We start from the raw sequence: 18,651 nt of genomic DNA, 5'->3' as shown, positions 1-18,651 counted from the left end.
AAATGCTAAAATTTAAAAAGTCTGGATTCAAGATTGAGAATTTTAAAAGAGGAACTAGAATACGTTTGGGTTACGATCCGTTATTCGTCCGAAAATCACAGGACGCAATTCGCTCCACCTATAAAAATTGGTACAAATAATATGAGTTATGGCGCCCTAAGCAACCAAAAAGATTCCAGCTGTCATTTTGTAAATGAAAATCAACAAGCCAGCATCTCGCTGCTTGCAAGGGGCGACATTGTTTTTCTCTTAATTCTTTTATAACCCCCAATTTTCGATCGCATCCATTGACGACCACTAGTTGCAGGCATTAAAGTATACACGGGATTCATCCAGCTTTCCACAAACCCTGAACGGCAAATCAATCTTCCTTTCTAAGCAGTATTACATGCTTCCTGGTCTCTGTCAGTCTTCACTGTGGTTCTATCATTCTTTTCATGCACCAGGAAGATCAGGATGAACAGTACTATGGTTTCTTTCAAGCAGGAGTAAGTGAAAATGGAAGGACACACAAAAAAAAAAAAAAAGTGAACATAAACGGTAAGATTTGTACATGATATAACGCAAAGCATTATGGGAAAATTATCAATACGCAACGACGCCGCTGCGGCTACAATCTATGGGGCCTCCTTGAATAACCGAGTTATAAGACGTCCATAATATTCTACCGTTCTATAGGGAATATCGCAGAAATGCACGTTTACCCATAAAACACCTTACCCGGGTTTTCAAAATGGCCGCCAGTCGCCTAAAGCGCATATTTTTTCACTCACCTCAGGCCTATTACAAAGCAAAAATGGCAATTACCCCACGAATAACAAAAGTGACTGCATATAATACAGACAACGCCGGTATTGTTTCGCTGCCCAGAGATATAAATACACAGCGTAATTGTACATACACAAACATGTGGCGGGATCACATCTGCTACATATTAAAAGGAGGGGGAAAAAAAACAAAAACATGAAAAGCAAAACAGGGTGGGAATAGGGGGGTGGGGAGACACGGGCGAAGAAAACAGAAAATCCACAGGAAGTGCGGGAATGTGTAAAGAAAACGAGAACAAAAAGGGAAAAGAAACAACCGAGAAAATAATTTACCTCAACTTTTTTGCAAAGCATGCTGGGAAGACAACCATAGCAACAACACAAAGGCGGCCATTTTGGTCAGAGATCCAAACACACTTTTGCAACCGTTTCAATAAGGAGGTACAAGACGCCGTGGGGATTTAATCCACGTATTCATAAACATTAGCTAGTCCTACAATATGGCTGCCTCCGCCGTCCGTCTAACCATCAAGAGCAAGTGGATCAAAGGAGTAGGTGGGGAAAAAAATACAATACGTCGGTCCCAATTTTACGAGGACACAAAGTGAGATGAAATAGGGCAATAAAAATTCATGACATTTACGGTGCGGTTGTAGGAGCTGTGGTAACGATCTTGAAAAATAAAGGTTTTAGGGGGAGGGAAAGCGGCCGCCGTCCTCTGCCGAAGCCGTTTACTGGATTCACACGGCAATAAAACTTTTTCCTCTCTTTCCTCATAATCAATTAAACCGCGATAAAATCTAGAGGTCCTAACAGCAGCGCCGTGACGGCCCAGCCGACTCCACACAGGAAGAGTTTGGGTTCCGGCAGGTACGCGCCAGTCATTTCCTCAGAGCTGTGGTTTGTGGCCGCACTCACTACGACGCTGCCTGGGAAGTGGCTTTTAAAGGGCCTGTACATTGCGGGGGCTTATATTTCAACCATATACGTGAATTATAATCTACCACGGCCTAAACGTGCGGAAGCAGAAACTGTGCTGAAATAAGATTTATAGGAATATTAATTTATTGCCATTTCATGCCGGGTTACCTGCTAGTATTATACAGTATAAAAAATATATATAAGGGATGTCCCAAGGAGCAGAATGTAGGCCATATAATGCTGCAACGTTTACAGCAAGAGACACGACTAAGGAAAAACACACAACGGCCGTCCTTGCTAATAATCATCTTTCATTATAGAACACATTCCGCAGCGCAATATAATTGGGGAAGTAACAAGTAAGGCCTCATGCACACGACCGTGGTGTTTTTCTGGTCCGCAAATTCCAGGACCGTGTTCCGTGGAATGTCATCCGCAGTTCATCCGTATGTAATCCGCAGTTCATCCGTATGTAATCCGCAAAATGCGGATGAAAAAAAAAAAGCCTAGGTAAAACAGGATGACGACAGAACTCATTCCCGGTCGTCGCCTAGCAACACTTCCGCAAATCCGCAAACTGCGGATGACACACGGAGGTGCATCCGCAATTTCCACGGGCCCATTGACTTCTATTGGCATGTCCGCAGCGCATTTGCGGACCGTAATAAGACATGTCCGGAGTTTCTGCGGCACGGATGTGCGGACATGCGGAGAGCCGTGAAAACACGGATAGTGGGTATGGCCACATAGAAATGAATGTGTCCGCAATTAACCCGTGGAGTTGCGGTGGAATTGCGGACGCAAAAACACGGTCGTGTGCATGAGGCCTAAAACAATAAGTAATCAAAAAGCTAAAACAAAGACAATGAGACAAAAAGAGAATATCCTGTCTTTAAGAGCTTACATTCTACAGGAGACAGGACCCCACTGACCACAAGAGCTTACACTCTACAGGAGACAGGACCCCACTGACCATAAGAGCTTACACTCCACAGGAGACAGGACCCCACTGACCATAGGAGCTTACACTCCACAGGAGACAGGACCCCACTAACCATAAGAGCTTACACTCCACAGGAGACAGGACCCCACTGACCATAAGAGCTTACACTCTACAGGAGAGAGAACCCCACTGACCATAAGAGCTTACACTCCACAGGAGACAGGACCCCACTAACCATAAGAGCTTACACTCCACAGGAGACAGGACCCCACTGACCATAAGAGCTTACACTCTACAGGAGAGAGAACCCCACTAACCATAAGAGCTTACACTCCACAAGAGACAGGACCCCACTGACCATAAGAGCTTACACTCCACAGGAGACCGGACCCCACTGACCATAGGAGCTTACACTCTACAGGAGAGAAGATCCGCACTGACCATAAGAGCTTACACTCTACAGGAGGGAGGACCCCACTAACCATAAGAGCTTACATTCTACAGGAGACAGAACCCCACTGACCATAAGAGCTTACATTCTACAGGAGAGAAGACCCCACTAACCATAGGAGCTTACACTCTACAGGAGAGAAGATCCGCACTGACCATAAGAGCTTACACTCTACAGGAGAGAAGACCCCACTAACCATAAGAGCTTACACTGTACAGGAGAGAGGACACTGCTGACCATAAGAGCTTACACTCTACAGGAGAGAAGACCACCACTGACCATAAGAGCTTACACTGTACAGGAGAGAGGACACTGCTGACCATAAGAGATAACATTCTACAGGAGAGAGGACACTGCTGACCATAAGAGCTTACGCTCTAAATGGAATAGGAGTAACAAAATAGGTACAAGGTGTTAATTTTGTCTAAGTTTTCAAAACATGCCTAAAAAGAGGAATGTCGACTACGGTATTGATTCTGTCAAAAAGACGGAACCGCTGCACTACGGTGACAAAACGTAAACCATTTTCACCCGATCCGTCACCATTGAAATCAATGGCGATGCAAACCTATGGTTTCCGTTTAATTCAGTCAGGGTTTCGTTCATGAGTTCCCCTGACGGAAAGCTCCGACAGAACCCACAAACTGAGTCCTGACGCAGATGTGAATGAAGCCTTAGTCTTCTGCTCCGGGGCAGTGATTTCCACAGAATGAGTGCAGCACAGGAGAAGTTCTGTAGACCGGTGTACCTGAGAAAAACGTGCTGTGACGAAACCGAATACGTGGCAAATGCTTTCAACAAATTAGTACGTTTCATTTTTGTGTACAATTAGGGACAGACACCAAGGACATTTTTTTATGTACCAAAAAGATCAGTGGAAAAAGAAGGAGGTTGATCAAGGATGAAGATGGCTTCCTGCATGTATGTGGAGCGCTCATCCACCCACGTCCCGGAAATGACTTTTGATTACTAGATTCCTGTTCCTAAAAATCCACGACCTCCTAAAACCGTGAATCACTTCCATATTCCCTGCGTGACGTCAACTGGAAAAATGTTATCTATAGGAACAAGATGCGATCAGGAAGCCGGTCATCTTCCACCGGGTGACACACCGAACCAAAATAGCCGAGACTGAACCGAAAACGTCTCCCATCGCTTCTCATATACTGATACAGTCAGAAATCTGAAGCGGCAGCCATGTCCTGCGACTTATTATATAGGACTAAATATTATATAGGACTAAATAAAGGAGCCCTGACTGACACAAACTGAAACCAAAGCTTTCCGTTTCCATCACCATTGATTTCAATGGTGATGGATCCGGTGCCAATGGTTTCAGTTTGTCTCCGTTGTGCAAGGGTTCCGTCTTTTTGATGGGATGAATACCGTACTCGACCAGTCAAAATGACAGAACACTTGCACAACGGAGACCAACTTAAAACCATTGGCGCCAGATCCATCACCATTGAGATCAATATTGATGGAAACTGAATCCTTTGGTTTCAGTTTGTTTCAGTCAATGCTCCGTTCCGACGGAACGGAGCCCTGACCCAGATGTGAACCTAGCCTAACTCAGTTTGGGATGGTGTCGGTTGTTTATATCTTTTTGCATCCTGAATGTTTTTCTGAGCTTCAACAATGGAACAAAAATGGCTGCCCATGTTCTTTATGCAGTTAGGCCTTATTCACACGAATGTGTTTAACGTCCGTGATACGCGCGTGAAAATCACGCGTGTCGTACGGATCTATGTTAGTCAATGGGGCCGTTCAGAAAGCCTGTGATTTCCACGCAGCGTATGTCCGCTGCGTAAAACTCGCGACATGTCCTATACTTGGCCGTTTTTCGCGCATCACGCACCCATTGAAGTCAATGGGTGCGTGAAAATCACACGCAGCACACGGAAGCACTTCCGTGTGTCGCGCGTGATTTGCGCAACAGTAGATAAAGAAATTAAGGAAAAAATAAAACTACTACCTTTGTTTCTTTTTCTAAACAGCAAAACCGCGTGTCATAAGGATGGCATATGCATGAAAATCACACAGCCACACACCATTCACTGATGACACACAGAAATGCAACGCGCGCAAAACGCATTTGTGTGAATAAGGCCTAATATTGCTTCTACAGAGAGGTCAATAGTCCATCAATACAAATGATGAGCTGTCGAATATTTTCACCCCGGCTAAAAAGGTGACAATTTCTATAGGTAGCATTCGTTCCCACCTTACTGGAATAAAAAAAAAGATAGACAGTCAGGGAGGGTGTTTGAATTTGTTGTACAGGATTAGAAAAACACGATGGCTTCTATAAAAATAAAAAAACAACGCCACACCCGTTTACAGGCTGTGTGTGGTATTGCAAGTCAGCCCCATTCACTTCAATGGAGCGGAGCGGTCACATCACATACAACACGTACAAGTGTGGCGCTGTTTTTGGAAGTAAGCAGCCAGGTTTTTATAATTCTGTACAACCCCTTTAAGGTTCTGGAATAAACAATTTAGCTGGGAACATTTTGAAGAACACTTCCATTACTGACCACTGACCAAAGCAGAAGTTAAGTAAAGTGGAACGCCATTAGTATTCCTGAAAACACACATCCCACTTACAATTGCAGACCACGGTCAAGTTCTCGGAAAGGAATGCTGAGAGTTTAACAAAATCAATAGTACAAGACCTGCGGGGGCTGAGGGTGAGAGGGGTCTAGTGTCAGGAGGGCAGTCTGCCGACTATGACCTTATTCGACCGTAAGCAATCTGCAGTATCTTCGGAGGGTGTACTGTACCTCAAAAAAGATTATACATGGGTTTTGGCAAAAAAAAAAAAAAAACACTACATGTTCACGAAAATGTTAACTATTAGGCCCCATGCACACGACCGTAAAAAAAACTCCGTAATTACGGACTCATTCAGTTCTATTGGCCGTGGACACCTTTCCGTAGCGCTACGGATGGGTGTCTGTGCCGTAGAAATGTTCCCGAAAATTATGTAACAGGTCAGTTCTTCTGCATTTTACGGGCCGTGCGCCCATACTTTGCGTGGGCGCACGGCCAGAACATGCAGGCGGCCGGCAGTGCTCGCAATCGCGGCCCGGGATTACGGGTACGGCCGTGTGCACATATAGTGCACAGCTATCAGCACAGATGTACAGGTCAATGGCGGTGCGCAGTGATCTAACTAGCAATGTGGCATTACAAGACCTGTAGTCACAGATAAGCAGAACTGTCAATCACACATAAGTAACGCCCACATTGAGCTGCTCATCAGTGTAAACATTGGGGGCAAAACGGCAGTAGAAATTGCAAAGTATGTTTTATAACTGTTGTATGTCATAAGATCGATGGAACAAAAAAATAAGGATTAAAAAGAAGAAAAAAAAATGACCACGAAGGGAGAAAGAAAACAAACCGTGCCGCCTTCTCAGCTGTGATCAATTCTGCCGCTGAGTGCAAAGGAAGAAAAAAAATATATAAAAAATAAAAACATAATGTAATGCGTATTTAGTCTGGGAAAGGCGTCCCTGGAGGAATCTTTATAGTCTCAATGTACAACAAGTTTCACGCTTCGGATTTGAGTGCAGAATTATAGCGCACATTTTTATTTTTACAGAACCAAGTGACATTAGATTATTTCCTTCATTGAGGCGTTAGGGCCGCACAGAATTTCAGCGCTTGACGTAAAGGAGTCTCATGACCTAAATCTAACAGGAGATTATGTGAACTGGGGGCAATAACCGTACGAAAAAATTATTATTTTTTTTTTTCAACAACTGCTTTAAAATTCCTGTAATCATTGGAAATTCTTTATAAAAGTTATCACAAATTTATAGCGAATATTAAACCGGTTTTCCAGCCAATAAAAATTTCGGACCGAAGCCTTTCAAAATAGCTGATCGGCAGGGGGTCCCGGGAGTCGGACCCTGACCCATCAGCTATTGATGGCCTATACGGAGGACAGGCCATCAATTTTTATTGGCTGGAAAACCTCTTTAAGGCGGAGTTAAAAACTCAAATATGGCCGCCAGAAAGTCTACTACAGGGATAGGTTGAATGATTAATAGTGCAGGATGAGATGGAGAAAGGCATGGTGTGAGTGCTGCCAAGCCCAGCGTCAATCCAGGCATCGTCCCTAGCAACCAGTCTGTCTCAGATTGCTCAGGCCCCAGACTGAATGGTCAGTAGATGGCATGGAAAAGTCAAGGCGGCTGAGTGGCACCGCGTCACGCTTTTGTCCGCTTATTACTGCCGCATTAATCAGATTTTTTGACAAATAGAAATACGTTCCACCAAACCAAAAATTTGATTTAGGCCTGCACTTTATGGCTGCTGTCATGTTGATTTTAACACAAACACATAATTTAGGAAGACAGCTACTCGTAATCTAGAATATGAATGCTGGTGACATATAGATGGTCACATTTAGTAAGATAGGAAGATTTTGGACCTCATTAAAAGTTTCACAAAGAACCAAACAGATCATTGAGAAACGAGACAAATGGTGGCCCGTGACTCAGCGAGAATACTGACCAATCTAAGTAAACAAAAGAAAATGGCTGACTCCACTGTGTATGGTCACCGGGTCACATATTTTATAACAAACCCCTGTGGCCTCGGCTATAAAATAGTAGACTAGAGAGAACATGGACAAGAGATCAGCTGCTCGTTTCCATAGAAGTACCGCACTGGCCCCTCTCCAGTTGTTTTTCCAAGTCCCCAGTAAGAAACATGACAGATCCCGGTGATTGATTAATGTCCCAAGTTGCTGAAACGTGTGAACAGACATTTGTTCGCTGCATAAAGTGAGCATTATACCCACCCCAGCCCTTCCTTGGCATTTTGCAAATAGTCGTACGAGAGGGGGGGCACGTCCATCAATAGTCCCATCATCAGCACCATCTCTAACCAGAAGAGCTTGCAATCACTCATATTAGCTACCGTAATAATTACGGTCCTATATGTCCTCGGTGCCAAGCAGACGGTGTCAATGTGTTCTTTGGATTGTATAAATAAAGTTAATTGAAACAAGTACATGATGAGCGCACATCCCTGGCCCAGGATACACTGAGAATGTGACAGCACGTTACGTTATGAGCTTTTTCGGCCTTGGAGATCCGATTCAAGGGCAAATTGCTGCAGAAAATATATTCCAAAGCGTACACAATAAAAATATATTTTAAAAAAAAAACTTTATTTGTACGAGACTGGGGTTCCCCTTTAAATCAGTAATAGTAAATTTGTTAAAAGAGGTCATAAAGACCACCGAGTTTTAACCGTTTCCGGTCTGAAATTAAAAAGCTCATTGCTGGCATAGCAGCCTGTGCAAGTTATCATCCTTCGGTGAACACCTGGGTTGTCCTCATGGGAGGTCAGTGATCGGAGGGGGATTACAACAACCGCCTCATGGCGATCACATTACTGATGATGCAGCATTAAGTGTCTCTTCCACTAGAGCTATGGGAGATGCTGGATGTCATCCAAGGCGGCACAGACTCTACATCATGACCGAGATAGGAAGTGGCTGGGTAGAGTATTTTCCATGTCGAGGATGAGTGTGTAAGGAGACGAGCAGAAACTCAAGAGAGAATGAAGATTTCAAGGGAGACTCCAGAAAATTATTCCATCAGCCCACCGAGGTAATACATTCATTTATGTGGGTGGTTTTGCCAAGCACGGACTGTGTTGGGCCCACTGCTTTGAAAGAGATCACAAAAAAACAGGTTAAACAGTTGGATCCTTAGCTTCTATTGATACTGGGCCATAGCACCCACAATACTGGAGAACAGCTGAAATGGAAGATGGCTACCACTATCCAATGCATGCGGGAGACAGAAAGGGACCTGGTGTCCCAGTTGAGGAGGAAGTGACAAAATCTGAAGAATGTGACCAGATAAGACCAATAGGGTAGATAGGACGGTTTAAACCTCACTTAAAGAGGACAAATCCATGTACAATAACATAACTATTAGAATACTGCCTCCTATATACAAGAATATAACTACTATAATAGTTTCCCCTATATACAAAAATATATCTACTATAATACTGTCCCTATATACAAGAATATAACTACTATAATACTGCTCCTATATACAAGAATATAACTACTATAATACTGCCCCCTATATACAAGAATATAACTACTATAATAGTTTCCCCTATATACAAAAATATATCTACTATAATACTGTCCCTATATACAAGAATATAACTACTATAATACTGCTCCTATATACAAGAATATAACTACTATAATACTGCTCCTATATACAAGAATATAACTACTATAATACTGATCCTATATACAGGAATATAACTACTATAATACTGCCCCTATATACAAGAATATAACTACTATAATACTGCCTCTATATACAAGAATATAACTACTATAATACTGCCCCCTATATACAAGAATATAACTACTATAATACTGCCCCTATATACAAGAATATAACTACTATAATACTGCCCCCTATATACAAGAATATAACTACTATAATACTGCCCCCTATATACAAGAATATAACTACTATAATACTGATCCTATATACAAGAACATAACTACTATAATACTGCTCCTATATACAAGAATATAACTACTATAATACTGCCTCTATATACAAGAATATAACTACTATAATACTGCCTCTATATACAAGAATTTAACTACTATAATACTGCCTCCTATATACAAGAATATAACTATTATAATACTGCCCCTATATACAATAATATAACTACTATAATACTGCTCCCTATATACAATAATATAACTACTATAATACTGCTCCCTATATACAAGAATATAACTACTATAATACTGCCTCTATATACAAGAATATAACTACTATAATACTGCTCCTATATACAAGAATATAACTACTATAATACTGCTCCCTATATACAATAATATAACTACTATAATACTGCTCCCTATATACAAGAATATAACTACTATAATACTGCCTCTATATACAAGAATATAACTACTATAATACTGCTCCTATATACAAGAATATAACTACTATAATACTGCTCCTATATACAAGAATATAACTACTATAATACTGCCCCTATATACAAGACTATAACTACTATAACACTGCCCCCTATATACAAGAATATAACTACTATAATACTGTCCCTATATACAAGAATATAACTACTATAATACTGCCCCTATATACAAGAATATAACTACTATAATACTGCTCCTATGTACAAGAATATAACTACTATAATACTGCTCCTATATACAATATAACTACTATAATACTGCCCCTATATACAAGAATATAACTACTATAATACTGCTCCTATATACAAGAATATAACTACTTTAATACTGCCCGCTATATACAAAAATATAACTACTATAATACTGCTCCTATATACAAGAATATAACTACTATAATACTGCTCCCTATATACAAGAATATAACTACTATAATACTGTCCCCTATATACAAGAATATAACTACTATAATACTGCTCCTGTATACAAGAATATAACTACTATAATACTGCGCCCTATATACAAGAATATAACTACTATAATACTGTCACCTATATACAAGAATATAACTACTATAATTCTGCCCCTATATACAAGAGTATAACTACTATAATACTGTCCCCTATATACAAGAATATAACTACTATAATACTGCCCCCAACATACAAGAATATAACTACTATAATACTACTCCTATATACAAGAATATAACTACTATAATACTGCCCCTATATACAAGAATATAACTACTATAATACTGCGCCCTATATACAAGAATATAACTACTATAATACTGCCCCTATATACAAGAATATATCTACTATAATACTGCTCTTATATACAAGAATATATCTACTATAATACTGCCTCCTATATACAAGAATATAACTACTATGATACTGCCCCCTATATACAAGAATATAACTACTATAATACTGCTCTTATATACAAGAATATAACTACTATAATACTGCCTCCTATATACAAGAATATAACTACTATGATACTGCCCCCTATATACAAGAATATAACTACTATAATACTGCTCCTATATACAAGAATATAACTACTATAATACTACATCCTATATACAAGAATATAACTACTATAATACTGCCCCTATATACAAGAATATAACTACTATAATACTACATCCTATATACAAGAATATAACTACTATAATACTGCTCCTATATACAAGAATATAACTACTATAATACTGCCTCTATATACAAGAATATAAATACTATATATAATACTGCTCCTATATACAAGAATATAACTACTATAATACTGCCCCCTATATACAAGAATATAACTACTATAATACTGCCTCTATATACAAGAATATAACTACTATAATACTGCCCCCTATATACAAGAATATAACTACTATAATACTGCCTCTATATACAAGAATATAACTACTATAATAATGCCCCTATGTACAAGAATATTACACTGTCCACTTTGGACAAAAATGTAATGAAGGTGTCCGAATCCCCAGTTATAAGTTTGCCCCTCTTATTCCTGCCAAGATATTAATCTCAGTTTATCCACACCTAACAGTTATGACATTGAAATAATACAATAAAAAAAAAAAAACAGAAAAACATTTCACCTGTAATTATGGGCTATAAGCCAATGTCTATAAATGCCGGGCACACAAGGCTTAGTAACCGGAGGCCTCTCCTGAAATCCATTGCAGCATCATGAAAAATAATATAGTACTAGAGCCAGGAAAGACAATACCAAAACAATCATCAAATTTCTCGGATTCATAATTGAAAGTATCAGTCTCTGCCTCACTTTCTGCATTGATCTCCCGTCATCCCCCTCCCTCCATCATTCCCCACAGCTCGGATACACTAAAGACCTATTACAAACCTGCTATTTAGAGCTCAATAGCTGGAATTCGAGAGCCTGTTTGTCACTTTAGATCAGGTATCGATCCTACCCAATGCCCCCCCCCCAACCCATCAGAACCTACTTCAAAATGTCTCCTATAATACACAAATTATACACGCAGACCATTTATACTCAGTCGATGAAACAAATAAAACGCCTACACGCCAAGTATACATGTTTGCAGAAACCATGCATCTCTGGTTTAATAACCAGCCATGCAGTTAAAATGTCCAATTATACACACAAAAAAAAAAAAAGTTAAAACATTTTTGGGGAAAAAAAATAAAATAAAAAAAGTGAAAAAAATAATAAAAAAATGTATGCCACTGCCAAGCTTGTGATCTATGAAAATAAAATGCTCTGCTATAGATAGATAATGAAAATTATAACCAGCAAAGTACAGAGCAAGAGAGGACAATCATTTCCATCTGCAACCGCGCGTTCCTGGGGCTCCTCTCCGCTGGGTTAAATGCCAGATCTATATTGGGATTTTGCTTTCCTGCTATGCAGAGGCTTCCTGGCGACATGTGCCGAGCACGCCACAATCCCACTCGTGGCCCACTGCAAGACGCCTTAACACGTTCCGCACAGATACAGAGTGAAAGACGCCAACCAGATGCAAACAATATGCCCAGGTCATCATTAAAAAGGGAAGATTTCATGAAAAATCCTTGAAGGGCTCACAAAGAAAAATTAAAGAAAACCACTCAACCTTTTATATATACAATGTTGAGCTCGCCATAGCCTGCCAGATCATTTAGACCCCGAAACAGAAACGAGACCCTGAGTTACCCACCAAGTGAAAAGTCAGAAACCACCCAAATATACGATGCCTAGATTGACATAAGACTGATGACGTGTTAGTTATGACATATACGGCTATGAAAATACTACAAGGGACAGGGGGTCATGCTCTTGACTCGAGTTGATAATATCAGTGGTCAATTATTTTCTATCCAGAAAACAGTAGCACCACATGCCATACGGTGTTAAAAAAAGGACCCGTCAGTAGGTCATATAAGTCAAACTGATTTACTGACCTGAATAGCGCGGTCTTCCCAATTCCAGCGCGGTTTTTCTTTTTTTCCTGGACCCTCCCATTCCAGAGATATGGCCCTCTGTTGTGTTGGCTCCCTCTATGCTAATTTGCTGTAGTTGGCCAACAAGGTGGAGCTAGTTTCCATGCCTCTGATGCTGACCAATCAGCGCCAGGCAGCTTCAGGGTAGTTCACGCCTTGTTGGCTAACTACAGCAAATTAGCATGGAGGGAGCAAACAACACTGGGCCATATCTCTGGAACGGGAGGGTCCAGGAAAAAAAGAAAAACAGCGCTGGAATCAGGGCGACAGCGCTATTCAGCTCTGTAAATCAGTTCAACTTACGTGACCTACTGACAGGTCCTCTTTCAGACACCAAAAGAGACCAAGAATATCTCACTGAGCCGTAATATATTGTAATACAAACACAATAGAATTTAAAAAATCCCTCACATTTATGCAATTTCAAAGAATTTTTTTTTTTGCAGTACACAACTTGACAATTTCATTGAACCCTGTAGCAGCTATAAAATACTCATTTACTTTTTTTTTTTTTTTTTTTAAACTTATCCTAAAGTCTTCCGTTTATAAAATAAAATCTTATAAGGAAAGCAGATGATATAATTCCCACTTAGATAAACGTTCAGAAACCGTTCGCTTATGTGCACGGTATAGAAATGATCATAGGGGGAGACATTTTTCCGAATTTCCTATCAAATATCCCACTCTAAGTAGCCAAGCCTGAGATGGCTGATAACAGGGAACATTAGATCACATTCACCTGTACAAAAAAATGAAGGGAAGATAGACGGCAAGTTGAACATCCCATTATTGGACTCTCTCTACACCGATGTTCACCACAATGGCTTCTCCCACCGAACTGATATGAACGTTTCCTATAGACGTAGAGTCCCCCCCCTCACTATTTTAGCATTACTGGAAGGTGTTCATTTTGCAAATCTTCATATTATCGGTATAAAACCAATCAAGCAAAAACAAAATTCCAGGATCTGTGCATAAAACACGCCACAGGCAGCGGCACAATTAAAGCAGAAACGTGACAGTATATTTGGGCGTTGAGAACAAAGGAGGGGGGGGGGGGGGAAGAGTCAGAATTTTACTATTCCCCCCCCCCCCCACTTATCAGTCTGATAAACGCATTGTTCTCGTGAGCCCACACCTGTCATAGAAAGAATGAGATGTGACAGGCGCCTCGGCTTTCCGGCACATCCCAGATCTGATTAGTGGAAACTCTCGGTGCCGCTCACCTCAAAAATCAACAGTTTGGTTCCTTTTCTTTTAAGCGTGAATACTAAAAAGGCAATTTTCTATGATTTATTCAAAGGCGTCTGATAGTTGTGACCGTCAGCGGCAGCGTTAGATCCTATAAAGGGCGGCCTAGGAACAACGCGCATGTGATGTTTACCTCTATTGTTGTCTTCTATTGTTCTCTGCTATCAGCCGTTTCATTCTGACTACAGTGTCCTTCGGATGAGTGACATAGGACTCCAAGGCCCCATGACAACTACTATATATGCGGAGAACCACCAGAAACATGGACATCCATGTGCGAGACCGATGTCTGTTCATACGTCGATATCCGTTTAAAACCAGTCGCCGATTTCGTTATGGATTGGACGTAGATCTCAATCTTTGCATTGCGAAGGATAACATTTGACATAAATTCGCCAGGTGTGAACTCAGCCTTATAATGCTTCCGACTTTAGGGCACATGGAAGCTCTAAACTTCATTTCAACCCATCCAGGAAACGAAAAATGAACGTTATTGGTCGCTATGAGTAACCAGGCCAGTTTCGACATACGAGGCCTACAGTGGAAAAGTGAACGTTATTGGTTGCTATGAGTAACCAGGCCAGGTTTGGCATACGAGGCCTACAGTGGAAAAGTGGACGTTATTGGTTGCTATGAGTAACCAGGCCAGGTTTGGCATATGAGGCCTACAATGCCTTGTGCCTCAATCATATAATTAGTTCTCATAAACATCCACACAAAACTCGACAATACCCATACACTGGGAATTTAAGCGAACACGATACCTCCAAAGACCTTAAATGGCCTCAAACAAGACCAAAGTAAAATCATTTTGCATAAAGCTGAACGGTTACAATAATGCAAATCCGTGTTTTCAAGCAAACGATGGAAAAGAATCTCAGCGGCGGCGAACAGCTGCCAACACGCGATCCATTTCAGGAGCGCGTCCTTGTGTCATACGGCAACACGCTGAGTCACAATATATACAGCGTATACCGGCACGCTTACCTTCTTCATCCTGCCGCTGCGTGTACCGGCAAAGACCACGGTGTGCCCTCGATAGTCATAAGCCGCCACGGACGTCATACCATCCTCCTTATCGACGAAAAGCGGCGTCCCTTCAATGGTGACGGTCCCTCCAAGAGGCTGATTAAAATCCTGACCGCAGAAATTGTCGTCTATCTGCAGGGGCTACAAGGAAAAATAAAAATAAAAAAAATTAGTTAAACAAATGTTCTGCATTCTTATAACATATGTCAAGATCTCCGATTGCCTTCAGTGAATGGAAGTGTTCACGTTTACAATCAGCGGCTGAAAACCCTGTACTTCTCACAGCTGGGGGCTTTGTTACAGTCTAGACAATCCTCCAGACCGATGCATTTTGCCTGCACTGACACATTGTAGCAAACGGTCAGTACAGATTTACGCTGACTATGTATATAGCTCACAGAGGATGGTCTAGACTGAACGCAATTGTAACAAACTCTCAGCTGTGGCTCATTCCACAGGGGAAAAAATGGAAACCTCTTCCTTTAAATATGGACACAGAAGACCTGCCCTAATAAAGTTTTCGCAGAAAATTATCCCAAATAGGTTACGTGCGGTTAAAGGGTACTGAAAATACGGCCAGGGTCATGTGACATACTTCGTAGAGAAGAGTTCGATTTCCAATACGTCAAGGTTGACAATTTGTCAATTCTTCCATGGATAGTCCATGAAAAATGATGCACATGTAGCAAAGCCGAGTTTGTTATTTGGCCCAACAGATTTAAATTCACTAAACTTGGAATAAACCGCTAACCAGAAAAGCGTTCAGTATATGTAGCTGACGATGTAAAATTTCCAACAGAATTAACCCAGTTAGTGATCTGTCTGTAAACTAATAATTATATCAGCCATTTTAGTACCACAATGGCTCCCTGCAGAGTTCTGAAATTGGCTTACAGATAAGAAACCCGGGGTTCGTAATAAAATAGTAATTTCCCTTCTAAATATGCATTTGCCCATTTCTCCGTGGCAGAGGAATATAATGAGGTAAAAACGGTAAGAAAGCAGCTCAATTAATGACTTTGTAAGTGACCACTAATTTACAGCACAGCTTTCCTGTCATGAGCAAAGATGGCAGCCCCCCATCAACATTTAAAGGGGCTTTTTGTTTTTTTTTATAAATAAAGTTAAACGAATAGGCCTCATTTATGAAAAAAAAAAAAAATGGCCTTGTTGTGCATGGCAACCAATCACAATGCAGCTTTCAGTTTTCCACAGCAGTGAGAGAAGTGAAAGCTGAGAGATTATTGGTTGCTATGGGCAACATTACACCCTGTTCTACTTGTATAGGAAAAGCACAGACAGCGGAACAGTGCTCCACCAGATCGGCTCTTTAGATCGAAAATACGCCTTCAAAGTTGACCACAGACCAAATGTATAAAGACTAGTGCAAGTGAAGTGGGTAGAGTCGCTCCATAGCAACCAATCAGAATCCGTTAGGAAAATGAAACCAGTGACCCGATTGGTTGCTATGGGCAACATGTCCACTTTTCCCTTGCATTAGGTTTGCAAAGTCTCCCCTATAGACATTTTGGCCAATAGGACTAATACAGAAAGTTCTAGATAATAATAAAACGCCAACAGTACAAATCGCAAGGATGTCACACGGCTTCTACAGGCGGAAACTGTACAAGCCACACGAGCAAAAACGGCATCACAAGATCATTTTAATTCGCTGTAAAACTAGCATGGTTTTGCCGTGCGGCAGACTACCGATGCCATTCGTGAATGCACACTCACAGCTATAATGTTTCCATAACTTAAAGATTCTGATTCCTTCCTTCCACAATTATCAGGAATGAGGCATGATCCTGTAGATCCCAAGATCTGCTTCGAGGCATGAATAAGGGCCTGTTCACATCAGCGTTCTTTTCCGCTGAGGGGTTCCGTCTGAGGTTTCCTTCGGGTTAACCCCTCAACGAAAAGGCAAACAGCTTCCGGTTCCCTCACCATTGAACTCAATGGTGACTGAAACCTAGCTAATGGTTTCCGTTTATCACAGTTGTGACAGGGTTCCATCGTTTTTGACGGAATCGACTGCACTATTGATGCCGTCAAAACGACGGAGCCATGTCACAACCGGAAACCATTAGCTAGGTTTCCGTCACCATTGAGTTCAACGGTGAGGGAACCGGAAGCTAAGGTTTCAGTTTGCCTTTCCGTTGAGGGATTAATTCGACGGAAACCTCCGACGGAACCCATCAGTGGAAAGGAACGCTGATGTGAACACAGCCTTACTGCATGGTATATAACAAAAGTTAGTTTGAGCATGTTGGGGAGATTTTCTAAGCCAAGAAAGTGGTGCACGTGTGCGCGTCAAATTTATTATAGGTTTAACATACTGTGTAAGGAGACCATTTTTAAAACGGTCAACAAAAATGTAAAAACGGGGCTAGGAGTCGTCGTAAAATATGCCATATTTGAGTCATGCTGCGCCATTTTCGGTCACTAAATATTGGTGCAAAGTATAAGGTGGCATAAGAAAACAGCGTCTAACATGAATTGCGCCAAATTATAGAGCATACACCATTGTGATAAATTGGTCACAGTTTGCGCCTGTCTGGTCTAGTTTTATGCAGTTTAGCTAAATCTGTCCCTGTATGGACTGGCAATAATAGCAAAAAAAAAAAAGCTTTATCACATCAGGGGTTAACTTACGCATCTACGCTCGGTTTAACACCTGCTCCAAAGTTCAAAAGCACTGCTCCGAACAGGAATTAGGACCCAACAAAGACGCGCCAATCACGAGTTGGATTTTTTTTTCTTTTTAAACAATATATTCCTGTGATAAAAGGAGGCACTGAGGCGTTCTAGTCGTGGGGAGTGTCAGTGGGGAAAGGGCAGATGGCAGGTGTCAAGGTTAAAACTGAAAAGTGTAGAATCTAAATATGACAACTGAAAAATGGTCCAAGTGATGAATGGAAAATTACAGTTCTCACACCAATGTCACAAAGCTGTCCTACAGCCCTGAACGGCAACATCATATTTGCCAAACCTCAGGTCTATGGCTCTCGGAAAAGGGGGAGACCCCCTTGGCGCCGGGTCCGGACTAAATACTTACCTCTTCTAGTTCCTCGTTACTCCCGGGTGTCAGGACATTTTATGCAGAGGTCTGGGGCCTTTATTAGTTTAGGAGGTCTATGTTTAGGGGCCTGGTCTGGGGTCTGCATTCGTTCAGGGGGCCTGGTCTGGGGGTCTGCATTCGTTCAGGGGGCCTGGTCTGGGGGTCTGCATTCGTTCAGGGGGCCTGGTCTGGGGGTCTGCATTCGTTCAGGGGGCCTGGTCTGGGGGTC

At 41.3% G+C, this 18,651-nt stretch overlaps 1 protein-coding gene across 3 annotated transcripts in view; it reads right to left on the bottom strand.

Moving 5' to 3' along the window:
• The window catches only part of PLXNA1 (plexin A1), a 288,333-nt gene that overhangs the window by 220,091 nt on the left and 49,591 nt on the right, over positions 1 to 18,651 (bottom strand). For all 3 annotated transcript variants that reach the window (XM_075831799.1, XM_075831801.1, XM_075831800.1), the window contains exon 3: positions 15,320 to 15,502. In XM_075831799.1, coding sequence (XP_075687914.1) covers positions 15,320 to 15,502 — 183 coding nt within the window. The remainder of the gene's footprint in view (positions 1 to 15,319; positions 15,503 to 18,651) is intronic.

This window comes from Rhinoderma darwinii, chromosome 7, assembly GCF_050947455.1.
Source record: "Rhinoderma darwinii isolate aRhiDar2 chromosome 7, aRhiDar2.hap1, whole genome shotgun sequence".
In the NCBI taxonomy this organism is placed as follows: Eukaryota; Metazoa; Chordata; class Amphibia; order Anura; family Rhinodermatidae; genus Rhinoderma; species Rhinoderma darwinii.
The sequence above is the reverse complement of the archived record's forward strand: the minus strand, read 5'-3'. Positions and strand labels throughout refer to the sequence as shown.